The 18236-nt window shown below is 45.7% G+C and overlaps 1 protein-coding gene and 1 long non-coding RNA gene across 13 annotated transcripts in view; one reads left to right on the top strand and one right to left on the bottom strand.

Annotated features, from left to right (window-relative positions):
• Positions 1-18236, bottom strand: part of TRPM1 (transient receptor potential cation channel subfamily M member 1) — an 86521-nt gene that overhangs the window by 22966 nt on the left and 45319 nt on the right. For 5 of the 10 annotated variants that reach the window (XM_019625164.1, XM_019625165.1, XM_019625166.1 and 2 more), the window contains exons 11-19: positions 17140-17313; positions 15880-16014; positions 14682-14732; positions 9842-9982; positions 8702-8731; positions 4248-4537; positions 2863-3091; positions 1783-1905; positions 1450-1581 (exon numbers count right to left, since the gene is read on the bottom strand). In XM_019625164.1, coding sequence (XP_019480709.1) covers positions 1450-1581; positions 1783-1905; positions 2863-3091; positions 4248-4537; positions 8702-8731; positions 9842-9982; positions 14682-14732; positions 15880-16014; positions 17140-17313 — 1305 coding nt within the window. The remainder of the gene's footprint in view (positions 1-1449; positions 1582-1782; positions 1906-2862; positions 3092-4247; positions 4538-8701; positions 8732-9841; positions 9983-14681; positions 14733-15879; positions 16015-17139; positions 17314-18236) is intronic. The other 5 variants (XM_019625169.1, XM_019625168.1, XM_019625171.1 and 2 more) reach the window with 5 other exon arrangements.
• LOC109372184 (uncharacterized) overlaps positions 1-18236 on the top strand; it is a 69051-nt gene that overhangs the window by 32133 nt on the left and 18682 nt on the right. The gene's annotated exons all lie outside the window — the stretch shown is intronic.

Genomic DNA, 18236 nt, shown 5'->3' with positions numbered 1-18236 from the left:
TGGAGGACGTTGCTTCACTGGCCCAAGTTGGCACCATCATTGCGCTCTTCCCGGGTGAGGCAGATCAGTCGCTGGCTTCTGGATGGCCGCTCACAGCGGCTGCTGGCCACTCACAATGGCTGCTGGCTACACACAGTAGCCCATGGCAACCCACTGCAGCAGGGGCTGCAGCCTACAGCAGCCCAGCTCCAGGTTGAGCTGTTGTTCAGCATCTTAGCTGTAGAGGGCAGTGTCACTGGCCCTCAATATGTGGGATCCGAACCGGGGCCCTCTGGTGTCCCAAGCCAGCTCTTAACCAACGCGCCACTCTGCCAGCCCAGGTTTTTTTTTTTGAAGAGCCCCTTGCCCCTGCCCACCTCCCCCATTGTATAAGCTTGATAGGATACAGGTAAAACCCTTGTATCTGCAATCTACTCTTCAAGAGGATTAGAGCCAGAGTTCTCAAACTTGGGCTGCCACAGAAACCCCTGGGAAGCTGTAACACACCCGCCACACACAGGTAGCAGCTGGCCCCGCCCTCTGCAGCCACAGCTGTGCTGAGCTCTTCTGCAGAACACCCGCCTCCCTGGTCCTCAGCTGGTTCTGACCCGAATACATGGGTGGTGGTGGCTTTGGCCGCATCACCAGTTGTGGCCGCCAAATGGTTGTGTGTCCAGTTTCCCCCAGGGCTTTCCAATCTGCCTTGTTTCCCTTTTTTCCTGCTCATCTGGGAAGTCCCAGCAGGGGTAAGGCTCATTCCATGTGGTGCACAATCTTGGGGCTGTCCTGACAGTGGCCACCAAAGGAGGCTGTGGGGTAGTATGTGGCCTTTAGAGCCAAGAAAACTTGGTCTGCTCCCCTGTTCTAGGAGTTTATGATCTGGGTTCAACCACACTCTTAGTAACCCCAGTTTCATGAGAAATGGCACCTGTTGTGGCCATTTTTCAATCGCTTGTCATCTTTATGTAAAATTATATTTTCCTAAGTTTGTACTGCTAAAGACGTTTAAACAATTTTTCACATTAAGCAAATAGAAGATGGCTATTTTGCTTTATGAAATAGTGTATTTGGGGCTAGAGTGTCCACAGTCCTACATTCATATAATTATATGACAACATACATGTATCTAGACCCAATGTTAGGTGAAGGTCTAAATTAGGTTCAGTTTCATTTTCACAATTCATTTTAATTCAGTGAATTTAAACTTTTTTTTTAAGATCTTGACATTTTTCTTTCTTTTTTCCTTAAATTTATTGGGGTAATAAGGGTTAATAACATTACGTAAATTTCCTAATGTAATACCATTATGTAGAATTGGGTACGTTTTATAATACGACATCTGTATATTCTATTGTGTGCCCCCCCCCCAACCTGAAGTCTAACCTCCTCTGGCCTTGATCTTATTCTTGATTCTAACATATCTAACTGTTCAAAACAGGCCGAATGGCACGTGCTGAGGGGGGGCCTTACCGTGTAGAACCAGAACTTGACAATGGGAGCGTTATAGAATTCACAGATCTTCGCTCCAATGGGGATGCTTCTTTGCCTTTTGTGCTCATTTTCCTCGTCCCCCTTCCTTGAGCCGTCATCCGCATTTGCGTCCTGGAAAACAGAGTGCAGCACACGGCAAGCATGTTGCTAGGTGGGAAGAGCAATGCACCCCACTTAACAGATGGGCGCCTTGGAAAAGAATTACAAACGTTTCCCCAATGACTGAGGTTTCCAAATTCGTGGTAAGAGAAACCTCCACAATTCTGAAAATGAGAGCACATCGATGCTTTTATAATCGAGAGCATCACTGACCGTGGCCTCCTCTTCTTTTTCTTTGCCGTCTTCATTTTCCTTGGATGTTTGATACGACAGGTCATCATACGTGCGAAATTCCAAAAGCAAGATGGTGGGGGGGAGAAGAATCCCCATTATAACCTATGGATGGTGAGAAAAAAATGGGTTTTTAAGCTATGTCAATTCTCAAACTTTTTCCAGTAAAGGTAAAATTTTAAGGTTATAACCTTCAACGTGACTCAGTAACCTAGCAATCTTGGAACAAATTTATCTCTGCTGGGTGTTCTGTGGCTTATTTGGGTTGGTGCATTGGCAGAATTACAGGCAGTGAAACATCTAAGACGTTCACCCAATTTTTTTAGATGAACAGCAGGCAGTACTGTGTGGAATCCTGACTTAAAAAGCAGAGATCTTATCTTACCTTAAGTTTCAAAACAGGCAATTAAATATAATAATATAGTAAATTAAAATGTAATAATAGGGTAAATAAAATATAATAATATAAATTAAAATATAACAAAATTAAATTAAAATATAATAAATGGATTTTATTCACTCTATGATTATATTTAACTTAAAATATGATAATATAGTAAATAAAAATAAATAACATATACAAATACTTCCCGTGAAGTAGGCCAAAAATATTTTATATAGAAATCACTTAGACATAGTAAATGTGAATACGTGGACTAAGAGTTGGAAGACAAATATGACTCGCAAAAGGAGTGAACTGGGCTCAGTCTAGACAGCAAAAGGATGCTCTGGCTCACAGACGAAAACCTTGGCGTTTTTATTAGGGTGTTCGCCGAACCCTGTAAGCCAGGCATGCTGTTAGGTCAGGCTCTGGGTTCAGCCACCTGGATTCAGGCCCGGGACCCACACCTTACTAACTCAGACCCCAGGCAAGTTACTTAATCTCGAATTTTCAGGTTCTTCATCTGCAAGACAAGGGTTGTCACAGCATCTCTCTCATGGGGCTGTTCGAGGAGTAAATTAAATAATCCACAGGCAGTTCTTAGCCAGGCAGAGTGAGAGCTCACAGGTGTCACCTGTCCCTGTGTTGTCCTCGCCAGCCTGCTAGCGCGTCACACATACCTTCAGGCCGGGGTTCTTCCTCATCCGCAGCCTTCCCATCCACATGTCGGTCAGCAGCATCTGGCTGCACGTGTGAGCAATAAAGTCCCGGTGTTTGGCGGCCACGGCCAGTTTGAGGCAGGTCGAGTTGCTCCAGTTTTTCAGCTCGTAGGTGAGCAGTTTCATGGCGATCTGCTCATCGTGCTTATAGGACTGGTCTAACAGCTCCACAGCCAGCTGGCCAAAGTCCCTGGAGGGAAAGAAGTGGAATTGGGAATGAAGCCACAGTGGCCACATGCTCTTTGTTAGAGAGACGTGTCCACAGGGACATCCTGGAGCCAGGGAAATCTGGGATTCCCGATTCTCTGCAAGCAGGAAGTTCATGGGGCCCATCCCCAGGGGAGAAAGGCTAGGGCTGGGGCTCCATGCTCAGTCCTGTTGGGGGCTGACTGCTCTTGCTGCAAAATGGAGCGTTAGGTTGACCCCAGATTTGCCCTTCAGGCCTCAGGGACCCAGAGACAAGAAGGCAAAGTCCCCTCCCTCATGTGTTCACAGAACAGGGATGCAGACAGAAAGGACCGCAAAGCACCTTGAGACTGCAGGGGACAGGTAGACACTGAAAGGGGATACCAGGAGGGCTCACAGGTGCAGGTAAGGTCCTGTTTCACGATCTTGGTGCTGGTCATACTGGTCTGTTCCATTTGAACCACAACATAAGAACAGAAACCCACCAGCACAAACTTTGGGAACCAGCCCCGGGGTAGGAAAACCTGACCTGTTAGTGATGAATTGCTGGAGGCTCAGTGAGGACAAGCCTGAGAGTTAAAAACTGCAGGGGGCCGGTCTTAGGGGGTGTGCCACCGAGTTCTCCGAGTTCTCCGGGGAAAGGAAAAGTCACCATTTTGAAATACGCCCAGATCCTCTATTCTTAACGAGGTCTGCCTCCAGGGGAAACTGTTTCACCAGAGCCTAACCTACTGGGAGTTTGTCAGAGCCTCGCGGGCCGGGGGAAGCGAAATACCCAACGCCAGCCCTCTCTAGCCATCCCGTCCCACATAAAGGGGAGAAAAACAGAGACGCACTTGTGAAGGTCAAACCCAGAGGCACAGGCTCACTAGCGTTGTACTCCTGAGGATGTTTCCTTATGAACATCTGTTTCACTGTCTTGGCATTAAGATTGCGTTTCAGTAGTTTGCACAAGAAGACAGTAAACAGAGACAGCGACATCCAGAAACACCTCAGAGAGGTGGAAGGGAAAATACTGACGCGATGGACAAAGCGATTTAGGAACAAGCTTTCAAAGGCCTTGTGCCGAAGTGAGAAATACACTTGCCGCCCCTCCCCCCAAAGGGACCTGTGCTCAGGATGAGAGTCTCCCGGTTCTCCGGTTCTCTCTAGACACCAACTTGGAGTTGTTGTCCAGGTCCTGGGAGATGTCATCCACCAGCTCGCTCTCGGAGGACTCGTGCGCCATGGCCTTGTAGAGCTTACAGGCCACCAGGGCCTTGGCCATGCTCTCCTCGCCGCGCTGCCACAGGAAGACGGCCATCCTCTGGCGCTTCATCAGCACGGCCCACACCATCAGCTCGTGGAAGGGGTACTGGAACCGGCTCACGGCCGGGTCGTCCACGTCGATGTCCACCTCTTCCTCCTTCTTCTTCTTCTTTTTCTTCCCTTTGGCTGGAGGCTCATCATCCTGAGGGGAGAAAAGCCCGTTTTCCACGGTCCTGCCATAAATGTGCGATGCAGGGTCTCAGGACGACTAGGGAAAGGAAAACCTTTTTGTCAAAGAGAATCAAGAGACCGCGAACGTACGTCTGCGGTTCCCCCTCAGTATATTAATTCTTTTGAAAACACGCACATTATAAGTAAATCCTCTAAAGCTAAATGAACTGAAATGAGAACAACTGTTTGAAGAACTTTTACCCCTGGGGCTTTTTTTCCCCCAGATGCCTTTAAAAACCGAGAAGAAGCTGCAAAAGTGAAACAACAACAAAAACACACATAAATACAAATGGCACCAGGGGAGAGATAAAGCCCAGAGGCTATTTCCTCAGGGAAGTCATCTAATATCAATTCTCGTTTGCCAGACAGGGCTGAACCAGAGATTAACAGGAAAAGCGTACAAGGGGATACAGAAAAATGTCTTTTTCCCCTGCCAATGTTTTTAAGGAAGCAGTCGTTTCATTCCGAATGAGCTTTGTCCTTTCATGCCCGTGCTACAAATGGAAGGTCAATGTCTCCACTTCCTAAAGGGATCACGAGAGATGGTCTGAAAATGGAGCAAGATCTGAAAGAAAGGCGGGTACGACTGGGAGAATTGGGGGTGAAATATGGGAGCAGCATGGAAATACAAGGGGCTTACACTACTCCAGGCTAAGGCTTCAGTACTCAATGGAATATTAAAAACGATCTGTGGGCCGGCCAAGTGGCCTAATGGTTTAGAACTGGCTTGGGATGCCAGAGCGCCCCGGTTCGGATCCCACATATGAGGGCCAGTGACACTGCCCTCCACAGCTAAGATGCTGAACAGCAGCTCAACCTGGAGCTGGGCTGCCCTGANTCGGATCCCACATATGAGGGCCAGTGACACTGCCCTCCACAGCTAAGATGCTGAACAGCAGCTCAACCTGGAGCTGGGCTGCCCTGAGTCGCCTGCGATGGATGGCGTTGGCTGCAGCCCCTGTGGCAGCGGGTTGCAATGGGCTACTGTGTGTAACCAGCAGCCAGCAGCCAGCAGCCACCGTGAGCAGCCGTCCAGAGGCTGGCGACTGATCTGCCTCCCCCGGGAAGAGCGCGATGATGGTGCCAACTTGGGCCAGTGAAGCAACGTCCTCCACAACTAGACTAAAGAACAAAAGGACAGCAACTTGTCTGTTCCCCTTCCCCCAATCCCCCAGCGCTGTTCCCATCCCCCAATTCCCCAATAAAAATCTTAAAAAAAAAACACCTGTGTGTTCTTTGGCGAACAGCTATCCCATCAATTATCTACTTTTATTCTTATTCTGAGAGGTTGTGAATTTCTTCCATTTCCTCAGATGAGGAAATTGTGGCTAAAAGACTGGATAAGTTGCCCACATTGACACAGCTGGGGTGGCTGGAGCGTGGAGGAGTCCGGCTCTCCAATTCCTATCACATATGGTTTAGGACTGACCCAATTTTATAATCTCCTAATGAGTTGTTATAATGTTTGTATTAAAACTATGGTATCTTGCCTCACATTTAAATCTTTTTGTTCTAGTTTTCTAATTTGTCACAGTAAAACTACACTTAAGATAATTCAGGGAAGATTGTTCTACATAGGTTAAAAATTAACATCAAAATTTTAAAATAAGCATAGCTTAATTTTCAAGAATATATCACATCAAATAAAAACCACTAAGGGCTAGTGAAATGTGAACCAGAAGCCCTTTTAAGCCTACCTTTGAATAGTATAGAATATTATTGAAATATTAATTGTATGCAAATTCTCTTAAAAATAACTTTGATTGCTAGAGAGAAAATATAAAAATGGTTAATTTTTCTAAAATGCAAAGAGCTGTCATAAATCAGCAAGAACAAAAGAAACAACCCAATAAAACAACAGGAGATATGAACTGAAAGTATAAAGAGAAATTGACACATCCACAATCACAGTAAGAGTCTCCACACACACTTCACTTAGAAATGAACTGGAAAAAAATTAATCAGTATAGAAACAAATTGAGTAACATAATTACCAAGTTTGATCTGATGGATAAGAGTAAGAATTGTACCCAGGAAACTGAGAATACATGTTTGTTTCCAACACAAGTGAAACATTAACAAAAATCACCCAGGCACTAAACCCCGGTTCCTTCGAGATTTTCTATCTCAGTGAATTCCAAAAATCATGTTAGTTTATATTCAAGGACTAAAATTAGGAATCAACGACAGTAGAATGACGACAACAACTAACGTCTGTACCTGGAAAATTTTAAATATGTTTGTAAATAACTCTTGGATTAAGGAGGAAGTTACAAATATTTGGAAATAAATGGTAATAAAGGTTCTACTTACCCAAACCTAGGGGATACCATGAAAACAATGTTCAGAGAAAAAAAATTATACCTTTTAATGCATTTATTGAGATACAGCGAAGATTGAAAATGAATGAACCTCACTTTCGGATTGGGTGAATAAAAACGATACAGTAACTCTATACAAAGTATATGGAAGGAATGAGTAAAAATAAAAGCAGGGGGCCGGCCGAGTGGCGCATTGGTTAAGAGCTGGCTTGGGACGCCAGAGAGTCCCGGTTCGGAGCCCACATAAGGGCCAGTGACACTGCCCTCTACAGCTAAGATGGCGAACAACAGCTCGACCTGGAGCTGGGCTGCCATGAGTCGCTGGCGAGGCGTAGGCTGCAGCCCCTGCTGCAGTGGGTTGCCATGGGCTACCGTGTGTAGCCAGCAGCCAGCCTGAGCGGCCAGCAGCCGCCGTGAGCAGCCGTCCAGAAGCCAGCGACTGATCTGCCTCACCCGGGAAGAGCGCAAAGATGGTGCCAACTTGGGCCAGTGAAGCAACATCCTCCACAACTAGACTGAAGAACCAAAGGACAGCAACTCGTCTGTTCCCCTTCCCCCAATTCCCCAGCGCTGTTCCCATCCCCCAAATCCCCAATAAAAAATTTTTTAAAAAAAGAAAAAAAAGAGAAGATATAGATTTTTAAAAATTGGAACAAGAAATGGCACACAACTAAAGATATTGAGGAGATTAAAAAATTAGAATACTATGTAAAAATTTACACCAATAAACCTGAAGGTCTAGATGAGAGAAATTGTTTTCTAGGAAAGTTTAAATGACCGAAGTTGACTCTAAAAAATAGAATGCCTGAATTGACTCATAAAACTTATTATAAAAGTAGTGAAAGATATCCCTCCAAACAGGACTGGATCCAGGCTATTTTGCAGGGAAGTTCTACCAATCCTCCATCCAACAGACAAACCTTACATGACATAAACAATTTGAGACAATAGAAAATTACAGAAAGCTACATATCATAACCTTATAGGACCACAGCTCCAGGAATAATGAGACCACCGTGCCAAAGATCTGTCTTAATTATATATATATAGTGTGTGTCTGTGTGTGTGTGTGTGTGTACAAAACAATAGATGTGCCATATATATGTACATATATATATATATATATATATATATATATATATTCACATCTTTTTTATCTAATCATCTTTGGATGGGCACTTAGGTTGCTTCCATATCTTGGCTATTGCAATAACACTGTAGTGAACATAAGGGTGCATATGTCTTTCAAATTAGTGTTTTTGTTTTCTTCAGATAAATACCCAGGAGTGGCTGTTTGCTGGATTGTGTGGCAACTCTATTTTACATTTTTTTCTTTCTTCTTTAGCATCTATTGAAAAATGACCACATCATACTGTTTTCCTTCTTTGACTTACTGATGTGAGGCAACATATTAAAGACTTACTAACATTAAATTATATTTGCATGCTTAGAAGACTTTAATTACTTGTTTATGACTTTTAAAATATTCCATAGAATTTCTTTTGGTATTACTTATGATTTTTATGTACATAAGTGGTATTATTCTCTAGGTTTTTTTCCTTTAACCTTTGTCTGCTTTTGAAACCATGGTTTTGCTAATTCTATAAAATGAATTGGGTAGCATCTAACTTTTTTTTAATGTCTAGGTTCTTGTATGGAATTTGACTGAATCATCTAAAGTAAATTTTGGTGTGTAGTGCGGTGGACTTATTCATGGAAAACAAATTCACTCAATTTATGTTAAACACATGCAAAATGAAGAGGGCCACATATATTTGACCACGATATCATACAACGATTCAAAATCTACTTACTTCCACTCCCAGAAGCTTAAGAGCTTTAGGCTGCATAATGAAAGGGGAGAAAAAAATCAATTGAACCAGAGACATAATGTTAGTATTACATTAGTAGTACATACCCTGTTTCCCAAAAAATAAGACGTAGCCGGAAAATAAGCCATAGCATGATTTTAGGTGCCAAAATATGGCACCCTAGCATACTGAATATTTTAAGCTGAAGGAGTTTGTGGAAAAGGCACCCTTCTCTCTGAAACAGGTCATAAAACCCTCATGTGAGGGTTGGGTGCCCTCCATATCCTGGAGGAATCACGCTAGGGCTTCTTCTCCAGCTAGGTCTTATTTTGGGGGAAACACGGTAAGTGGCACGATAATACATTAACAATGAAGGACAACATCCAAAGGAAGGAAATGCTTTAATATGGAAACTCTGCTTCTGTCAGCCCCAGTCAGTTCAGAAACATGTGCAGACACACAACCCTTACTCCAGGCAGAACCAGAGACGTTCCCTCACAAGAATGCAGACACAGGGGCCTGGGCTCTAAGGGGGGGCAGGAGTGGAGGAGGTAGGGTGAGGGGGTCTTTATGGGAGAACTGACATTTGAGTCGGGCTTGTTCTAAACGAGGGGTTTTGATCAGGGGAAGTCATGGCCGGCACAGTCATACAATTTGATTTGGGCAGAGGTCCGCGGTCTCCTGTGACAGATGGGGATGACTGTCAGGCTGCCAGAGAGCCCTGGATGCCGTAACCATGAGCTTGGCAGTGATTCCTCAGGCGGCCAGGAGCACTGGCGTCTCTGAGCAGGGAGTGTGTACCTTCCTGTCCCTTGCTTTGGAAGGTCAGGGTGGCCAAAGTGGGAGGGTGGACTGGAACGGGCATGAGGGAGCCCAGGAGGAAGGCTACTGTTGGGAAAGGATGGAGGGCAGACGCAATTGATGGGCTGAGCGTCCCGTCCCGACTTGCTAAGGACAACGGAGAGTGGCCCGGGGTGTCGTGGGTGTCTGTAGGGACAGTGAGGCCCCACACCTGAGTCGCTAAAGGAGGAAGGGCAGGCACGCTTGGGGATGGGGGATGGGCTTGGCTGAGCTACTGGAACGACAGCCGGGAACCACGTGACTCTAGGAAGCACAGAACACCACGTGGTCACTGAGCTCTACCCTCTTGGGTCCAAACAGGTTGTTGTAAAGGGTCCGGAAGCTCTTCCGGGTGTAGTTGCAGCGGTAAGCCCCGCCCATGAGGTACTCCAGCACCAGCCCAATGTCTATGAGGCTGATGTGGTAATCGGGCGGCATGTTGCCCTGTAAGAGAAGCAGCTGCGTGTCAGGCCCCGCAACACGGCGTCTGTCCCCACTCCCTCAGGCATGCATGCTGGTGTTAGTGTAACGAACGAGGCATGAGGTAATATTCAGCCTATTCCCAAATGACCGAGGGACAGGAGGGCTTAAGCCATACTTCAGAAAATGGGTAACCGGTCCCCAGTGAGGACCATTAGAAACCCATGAGGCTATCGGGTAGACGGCAAAAATGTGTGAAAACGTGAAGGAAATAATCGTGCAGCTGTGTGAGGCTTCCCATGGTTTTGGTTTTGTTGAGAAGATGCTGTGATGGCCGCTTGCAGGGGAGAAGCTGGCTTCAGGGGCTGGAGTCCAGAGTTGATGCAGGAGGAGGAAGTGGCCAGCATAGCAGGAAGGTACACTCTGTGGGGGCCAGGCTTTCCTAGTGACAGCTCTGCATGGTGCCTTGTAACTTCCTGGAGGACCCATCCCCCTTATTTCAGAAGGAACCCAAACATCACATACTATATGGTGAGATCAGGAGGCAGTGAGGGGGCAGAATTCAACAACAAAATGGAAGGGGTGTGTGAGGCAGAGTCTGCATGGGGGGTGCTGAGGGAGTCTATTTGTGCATTCATTTTTTTTTAATTTTATTGTTAACTTTTATTGTTTATTGGGAACAGTGTGTTTTTCCCAGGACTCATCAGCTCCAAAGTCAAATTGTCCTTCACTCTTAGTTGTGGAGTGCGCAGCTTAGCTGCAAGTCCAGTCGCTGTTTTCAATCTAGTTTCAGGGGGCACAGCCCACCATCCCATGTGGGAGTCGAACTGGCAACCTTGTTGTTAAGAGCACGCGCTCTAACCCACTGAGCCATCCGGCTGCCCACCGGCAGCTCAGCTCAAGTTGTCTTCAATCTACTGGGTTGTTGGAAAAGTCATGACGTATTTTGTCTATGTTTTTCAAAGGTTATTTATTTATGTAAAGAACAAAGATCAATCAATGATATTTTGCCCATTTTGTTCGATAACCTTTTGCCATCTTTCAGTGAGCTTCATAAATCCTCGTTCATAGAAGGACCTGTCTTTATTTGTGAAAAACTGAACAAGGTGCTGATTTACAGCCTCATCTGAATTGAATGTTATACCACGCAAGAAGTTTTGAAGAGAGTGAAACAAGTGGAAGTCTGATGGCGCAAGGTCAGGCGAGTATGGTGGGTGTGGCAACACATCCCATCCAAGCTCCAATCACTTTTGACGGGTGATCAAATTTGTGTATGGTCTCTCAATGGAACACAGCTCCTTTACCATTAACAAGCTCTGGACGTTTCTGGGTGATGGATTCATTCAAACTGTCCAGTTGCCGACAGTACACATTCAGATTGATTGTTTGGTTCCTTGGTAGGAGCTCAAAAAACATGACACCACACTGAGAGCATAACCTTCCTCTGATGAATGTCTGCTTCCGATGTCGTTTGAAGCGAATCATCACATCGGGACCAAGACCGTTTGCACACCACATTGTTGTCAACAATCCACTTCTCATCACCAGTTATCAGTCACTTCAAAAAAGGATCGTTTCCTCACGTTTAATGAGCATATTACAGATGTTTATACATGCTGTCAAATGAACTTCTTTGAGTTCATGTGGAACTCAAATATCAAGCTTGCTTATGTATCCCAGCTTCTTCAGGTGGTCATGAATGCTTGAATGATGGATGTTCAATGTTTCTGCAATCTCTCGTGTCATGTAATGTGGGGTTCAGTCGATCAGTGCCTTTATTTTGTCGTCATCAACCTCAGTGGGCCTCTCTGACTGAGGAGCATTGTTGAGATCAAAATCGCCAGCATGGAATTTCGTGAACCATCGTTGGCACTGATGTTCTTGTAGAGCATTGTCACTGTAAACTTTATGCAACTTTTCACAAGCTTGACGCGCATTCTTCCTTTAATGGAAGTAAAACAGTAAAATATGGCAAGAATGCACAGTTTGGTCTTCCATCTTCAACTTGTTGTAAAATCTCCAAAACTCAACCAAATCNTGTAAAATCTCCAAAACTCAACCAAATCGCTCAATTTTTTTCAGAATGAAGCTAGAACTGTCAGCTGTCAAATGACATAGCAATAACATAGATGCGAATGACTCTAGTGCTTCCAAAAATGAACTAGTGCCATCTGTAGCAAACATGCGTCATGACTTTCCCGACAACCCAATAGTTGCGGAGGGTGCAGCTCACTGGCCCATGTGGGTATTGAACCAGCAACCCTGTTGTTCAGAGTACGCGCTCTACCCAACTGAGCCACCCAGTCACTCTATCTGTGCATTCAAAAGTCTGTTGTTCACGTCCCTGGCTAGCTGACTCACCCATGCAGCAGAGCCGACCCATCCATTAATAGGGTTTTTTGCTATGGGCCATTTATGGCTTGGTGAATTTCATATGGCTGAAACGATGGTGGAAACCTGGGGTCCGTTGCATGCAGATGACACACTCCAAATGTCCCCCCCTCTTTTTTGGTTTTATAAAACATCTTTTACTTAAAAATGAGGCCTGTCAACATGGATGTATGTGTCACACATGAATAAACCTAAGTTAAGGCATGGGATGTGATTGACATAAAGTTAGTGCTGGAAGGTGCTTTGCAACTATTTTACAAGAAGTAAATATTCCTGCTTTAAACCACAACAGTTCTCTCCTGAGGCTGCATCCTGGGACATGAAAGCCCTTTTGGGTCCGAGACCATCTAGAGCAGGGATGGGCAAGATGGACTTGGAGTTCCATTTTGGAGAAGTTGGTGGTCAGGCAGAGGCAGTGTGGGAGAGAGGGAGGGCACCCAAGAGGCGCGATGGTGACAGGTGGTGACAGGTGGTGACAGGTGGGATGAGGGGCAGCTGGTAGTACATTGGGACTGGCCAGATGTACTAAATCTTTCCTCAGGCATTACAAGTTTGTTCAGCCCCTTTTCTGGCCGGGATTCCATACACAGAAATAAGGAGACATAGTCCTGCTACCTGGGAGCTGGCAATTTTTGGGGGGGGGGAAGAGCAGTGCTATAGACAGCCCCTGAAGTGTCAGGATGTTTGGCTCTCAAGTCTGCCTGGGTGGGCGGGTGGGAGGGTAAGAACTTTGGCACTTCCTAGTCTAAGAAATCTGGGAAGTCAGTCCTTAGGGGGAACAGATCCTGTTCTGATCCAGTGAGCGCCCCCTATTGTTAGAACTAGATATTTGCATGACATCTGACCGCAAGGCCTTGGACTCTATCCCCTGAGTTATTTTCTCTGGCTGAGACTATGAATGCACACTGCACACTTTGCATGCCAGGGGCTGCATTCTAGCAAAATGAATCACTCACATTAACCCAATTAACCCAATCCTCTAGCCTGTGGCAACATGGCTCAAGAAATGCCATGATGTTCAGTGAGCGGACGGGATCCTCCAAGAACACAGACTGTAGGCAATGAGTAGCAGTGGGAAGTCGGGGAGACATCGATCACTTACGAATGAGGGAACAGAACACACATGAGGACACGAGGCATGTCTTGCTGGCACTTCCGGGAAGAGGCGGAGTGGTAGATATTAACGCAGATCCGGAGCATGAGACTGCACTGACATATGGCAGCTTGGGTCAGCTGCAAGGCCAGGCCACCCCAATCTGCCCTGGATGGTACCCTGACCTTGGTATGGAGCTGACCCATTGTCAGTCGTTCAGCACCAGCCTCTCATGTGTGGGCGTGAACATTAAACTTTAAAAAGATTATCATTAGTATTATTATTATTATTTAGTTTTAAGCAAACTCTTTATGGAGAGAGGAATTCATTATTTCTTATGCCTCTAATAAGGTGATCTCACATTTTAAAAATTAAAAAATTGCTTTAGGGGGGCTAGCCGAGTGGCTCAGTTGGTTAAGAGTTGGCTTAAGAGTGAGAGCTCTGAGCAACAGGGCCACCGATTCGATTCCCACATGGGCTAGTGACTCTGCGCCCGAGCTGAGCTGTCGCTGAGCTGCCAACAGGTGGCACGATGGCTCAGCTGGTGTAACAACAAGATTGCCTGTTCGATGGTGGCTTCGCCCACCTGCAACTAAGGCTGAACACAGCACCATGAGCTGCCGACACACAGCCAGATGGCGACTGGCGCCCTCCACAATGAAGACTGAAGAACAACTTAGCTGATCCCCTCTCCCAATTCCCAGTACTGTTCCCCTCCCCAAATTCCCCAATAAAATCTTAAAAGAAAAAAAAAGGTGCTCTTGGGGCAGCCGGTTAGTTCAGTTGGTTTTAGCACAGTGCTCACAACACCAAGGTTGCCAGTTCGATCCCCACATGGGCCACCGAGCTGCGCCCTCCACAACTAGATTGGAGACAACTACTTGACTTGGAGCTGATGGGTCCTGGAAAAACACACTGTTCCCCAATTTTTAAAAAAGTGCTCAAAAAATGTCTTATTAAGAAGTACAAATTGTTAGTTATTATATAAAAACAGTCATAGGGATGTCAAGTACAGCAAAGGGAATATAGTCAATACTATTGTAATAACTATGTATGGTGTCAGGTGGGTACTAGACTTATGGGGGTGATCACTTCATATGTTATATAAATTACTAACCACTATGCCATACACTTGAAACTAATGTAATATTGTATGTCAACTGCAACTGAAAAATAAATTTTAAAAAATGTCTTGTTGAAAGATGCCAATAGGTAAGGATTATAAAATAGCAGACTGACCTTTTTTACGTCCCTCACCAGCAAATGAAGTGTGTTTGGTGGACCCAGTCTCTGAAAGAGAAGCATTCAGCCATGTTAAATATATTTTTCTCTTTAACCCAGAGCAAAATCCTACCCTACTCTATAGGCTTAATAAATTGTGAGAGCTGGATAGTAACAAACTGCCAGCTTGTTTCTTTTATGATACAGGACTGGTCCTGGTTAAGAAGTATCCAACACATTCAAATATGTTAAATACATTTAATTGAACTATTTTAAAAAGCATCTTGTGATGTGCAGCATTGTGTTAAAAATTCGCCAAATTTTAGCAAATAGCTGCTGAGGACATTTCTGCTATTTAAAATTTTACAATGGGGAAAGGAAATGTAAATTCTCAGAATTCATATTGTCACAGTATAAGCCAAGAGGATTTCATTCAAACTTTCTTCCTTTCTTTCTTTCTTTTTCTTTCTTTCTTTCTTTCTTTCTTTCTTTCTTTCTTTCTTTCTTGCTTGCTTGCTTGCTTGCTTGCTTGCTTGCTTTCAATTAAATTTATTGGGGTTACAATGGTTAGTAAAATTACATAGGTTTCAAGTACACAATTCCATAATACATCATCTGTATATTGTATTGTGTGTTCACCGCCCAGAGTCAGTTCTCCTTCCATCACCATATATTTGACACCCTTTACCCTCTTCCACCACCACCCTCCCCCCTTATACTCTGGTAACCACTAAACTGTTGTCTATGTCTATGAGTCTTTGTTTCTTTATTTGTCAAATGCTTCCTTTCTAACACAGTGGAGCTCCTTGCTATGAAAACTCAATTCTACACTTTTCACTAAAGTCACATAAAAATGAGGGTCCCCAGGAACAAAGGCCTGCTCACTCTAGTAACTTTTCACTTTGCTCATGAAGGCCTGGCTGACTTAGGAAGCTAGCTTCTCTCTGTACAAGCTAGTCCTCAGGCACCACACCTGAGTTAATACTACAGAAGGGAGCGTCCACTAGGCATGGTGGGAGCTGGTGAGGATGTGACTACAGGCTGTGGCTCCAGCAGGTACTAATTGCTGCCTGCCGTTCAATGGCGGCCCTCCCAACGGACACCGTGCTTCAGTGATTCTGTGCTCACCTGGGCTCTGTCATGCACAGGACCCACCAGAGACGAGTGTACCCAGATGCCTGACTCCCCTGGCCCAAACCCCTTCTAGAACACTCACTGTGTTGTAAAGTTCTTCTAGCCTCGGGATGGTAAGAAAGTGTTGCATGTTCACTCCGTTTTCAATCAAAAGCTTCACAAAGTCGACACGATCTAAGACTAAGGCGTCCAGCATGGCTTGTTCCAGAGCGTTCACCTGTGCCAGGCAAGGAGAGGGAGCCCGGGATGGCCTCTCAGGGGGGCACCAAACAGCAGGCAGGTCGGAAACTCTGGAAAAATCTATTCTAACCCCCAGATCCTAGAGCTTTCTGACCACGGCTCTCTCTGCAACTTGTCCTCAGCAAACACAACCCATCTCCCCTCCATTTTCTCATCGGTTTGTGCCCTATGTATCAGACCAAGGAGCAAAGTTTGACAAAAGGAAAGAAAGAAATGATTTTCTCTTTTTTAAAGAACAGATTGAAGAGGGTTCAGAATTACAGCTAAATTGGCAGCACTCTCTCCAGTCTCATTTTGTTTTCCATTAAAATGTTTTATTAGCTTTTCTTTTAATATAAACACATAAGTTGTCGTGTTCTTTTCAAAATAAAACTGCGATCGATACTTGAATCTCCAAGTTCCGAACTCCATAAACAGCCTTTTCTCAGGTGATAGATTGCAACATTTTATTTACTACTACTTATCATTTCCGCCTCTGTCCTTTCAATGCCATGGGCCCGCAGCCCTCAGATAATGTAAAGACTTGCTAGAGACAGTTTGTTTCCTGGGCTTGAATGACTATGTGGCAGCCAGCTGGGACTGAGTGGGCCACCAGGGTGAGTGATGCCACTTACATGTCCCCGCAGAGCCCCAGCACTCTGTCTCTCCCGTGTCCTGACAGTGTCAAGGCCGGGAACCACATGTGATATGTGGCTCCAGCCTGCCAGCCAAGACGACTGCTGTCACGTCCACACCCTAGTTATAGGCTCCATCTTTTGTTCCATAATAATTGGTGCATTTCCCATATTTTCAGGCATTAGGCATGTGTGTCTGCCAGGCAGAGAGCCAGTGTGGAGTAACATGGTCGGGGCTCCTCTCTGCAGGGTCCCCCCCCCAGCAGGAACTTTTGGCATTTATGACAACCTGACAGCTACATTACAGCAAAGCTGACATTGCTGGTTGAAATGCTGACGCTCAGTGTTTTCCCATGGCCTCCTGGGACTCAGAGCCCAGGGTGGGGCTGAAGCAGAGGCACCAGCACTGCCCCTTCCCCTGGAGAAAGAGGGTGACAGGCTCCGTGACCTCTGTATCCCAAGAAATGGAAGAAAGATTCTCCACGTACCCAGTTCAGCAGCTCGAGCTTCCGGGGGTCCGTTTCTTCCTCCACTTCCTCCTTCACTTTCCCTTTCTTTTTGCCTTTTCCTTTCCCCCTGGCCCCCTTGGTGGTGGCTGCGGGTGGTTTCTTCTCCCTCTCCGTGACCTTGCTATCTGCTGGGGGTGCCAGGCTCCCCAGGGGCTGCAGTCCACAGCAGGCAGAGTTAGGGAAAGATATGAAAGCTACACTGACCCTCACATGTGCACACAGACTTGTGCACACATGCACACATGCATACAGGTACGCACTTGCACGCGCACACACACTCATCACAGGCCTGGCTGTCTGCTGTCTGCTATCATGGACCATGGCTACTTACGCCCTGACAAGCAAGTGCATTTGTGTCCTTAAAGAGGCTGACATTTTGATTGATGTGTGGTTTTGCCCAAAGGCAGTGGTGCTGAGAGGTTAAGGTCAAAGGTGACGGTTGCTTATGTAGATGGGAGAAAATGATTGTGAAGGGGTCAGAGGAGACGTGTACAACTGCAGACGCCTGTTTGGACAGACACATGAACGGAGCTTCTGGCCGACACGGAAGGTCTCGTGGGTGTTGCTGAGATGCACACAAAGTGGGAACAACTGGACGTGTGGCTGATTGAATCACGGGAATTAAGGAAAATCATGCGGTACCTTAAATATTTTAATTTCCTTTCTAATTAATCTCCCAGTTTTTCCACTCTTGGTAAAGGAATGCAGAGCAAAATGAATTGCTGTGTGAATGGTGATGAGGCCGAATGCTGGGGCAGACGCTCTGAAAGATTCCAGAACAAACTGCCAGGAAGGGCTGGGTCAGGGCTCCGGACCTTCCACTCGGGAAGCAGGAAACCCACTCTTGTTTGTCTGGTTGTTTTCTTTGTCGAGGGACGGCTTTCTGAGGAGGCATTTCTGAGTCACCCCCGCATACCAGCATCCTCTCACATATTACACATGTGACACACAGATGCCACAGATACATACCACTCACGTACACTACAGTACATGCACGCACACTTTACACCCCCCCACACACATGCTACACACAGACACAAGCACACAGTACAGTAAACCGCACCTATACACACGAG

This window comes from Hipposideros armiger, unplaced genomic scaffold, assembly GCF_001890085.2.
Source record: "Hipposideros armiger isolate ML-2016 unplaced genomic scaffold, ASM189008v1 scaffold_617, whole genome shotgun sequence".
Lineage (NCBI taxonomy): Eukaryota > Metazoa > Chordata > Mammalia > Chiroptera > Hipposideridae > Hipposideros > Hipposideros armiger.
This window is presented reverse-complemented; position numbering and strand designations above follow the sequence as displayed.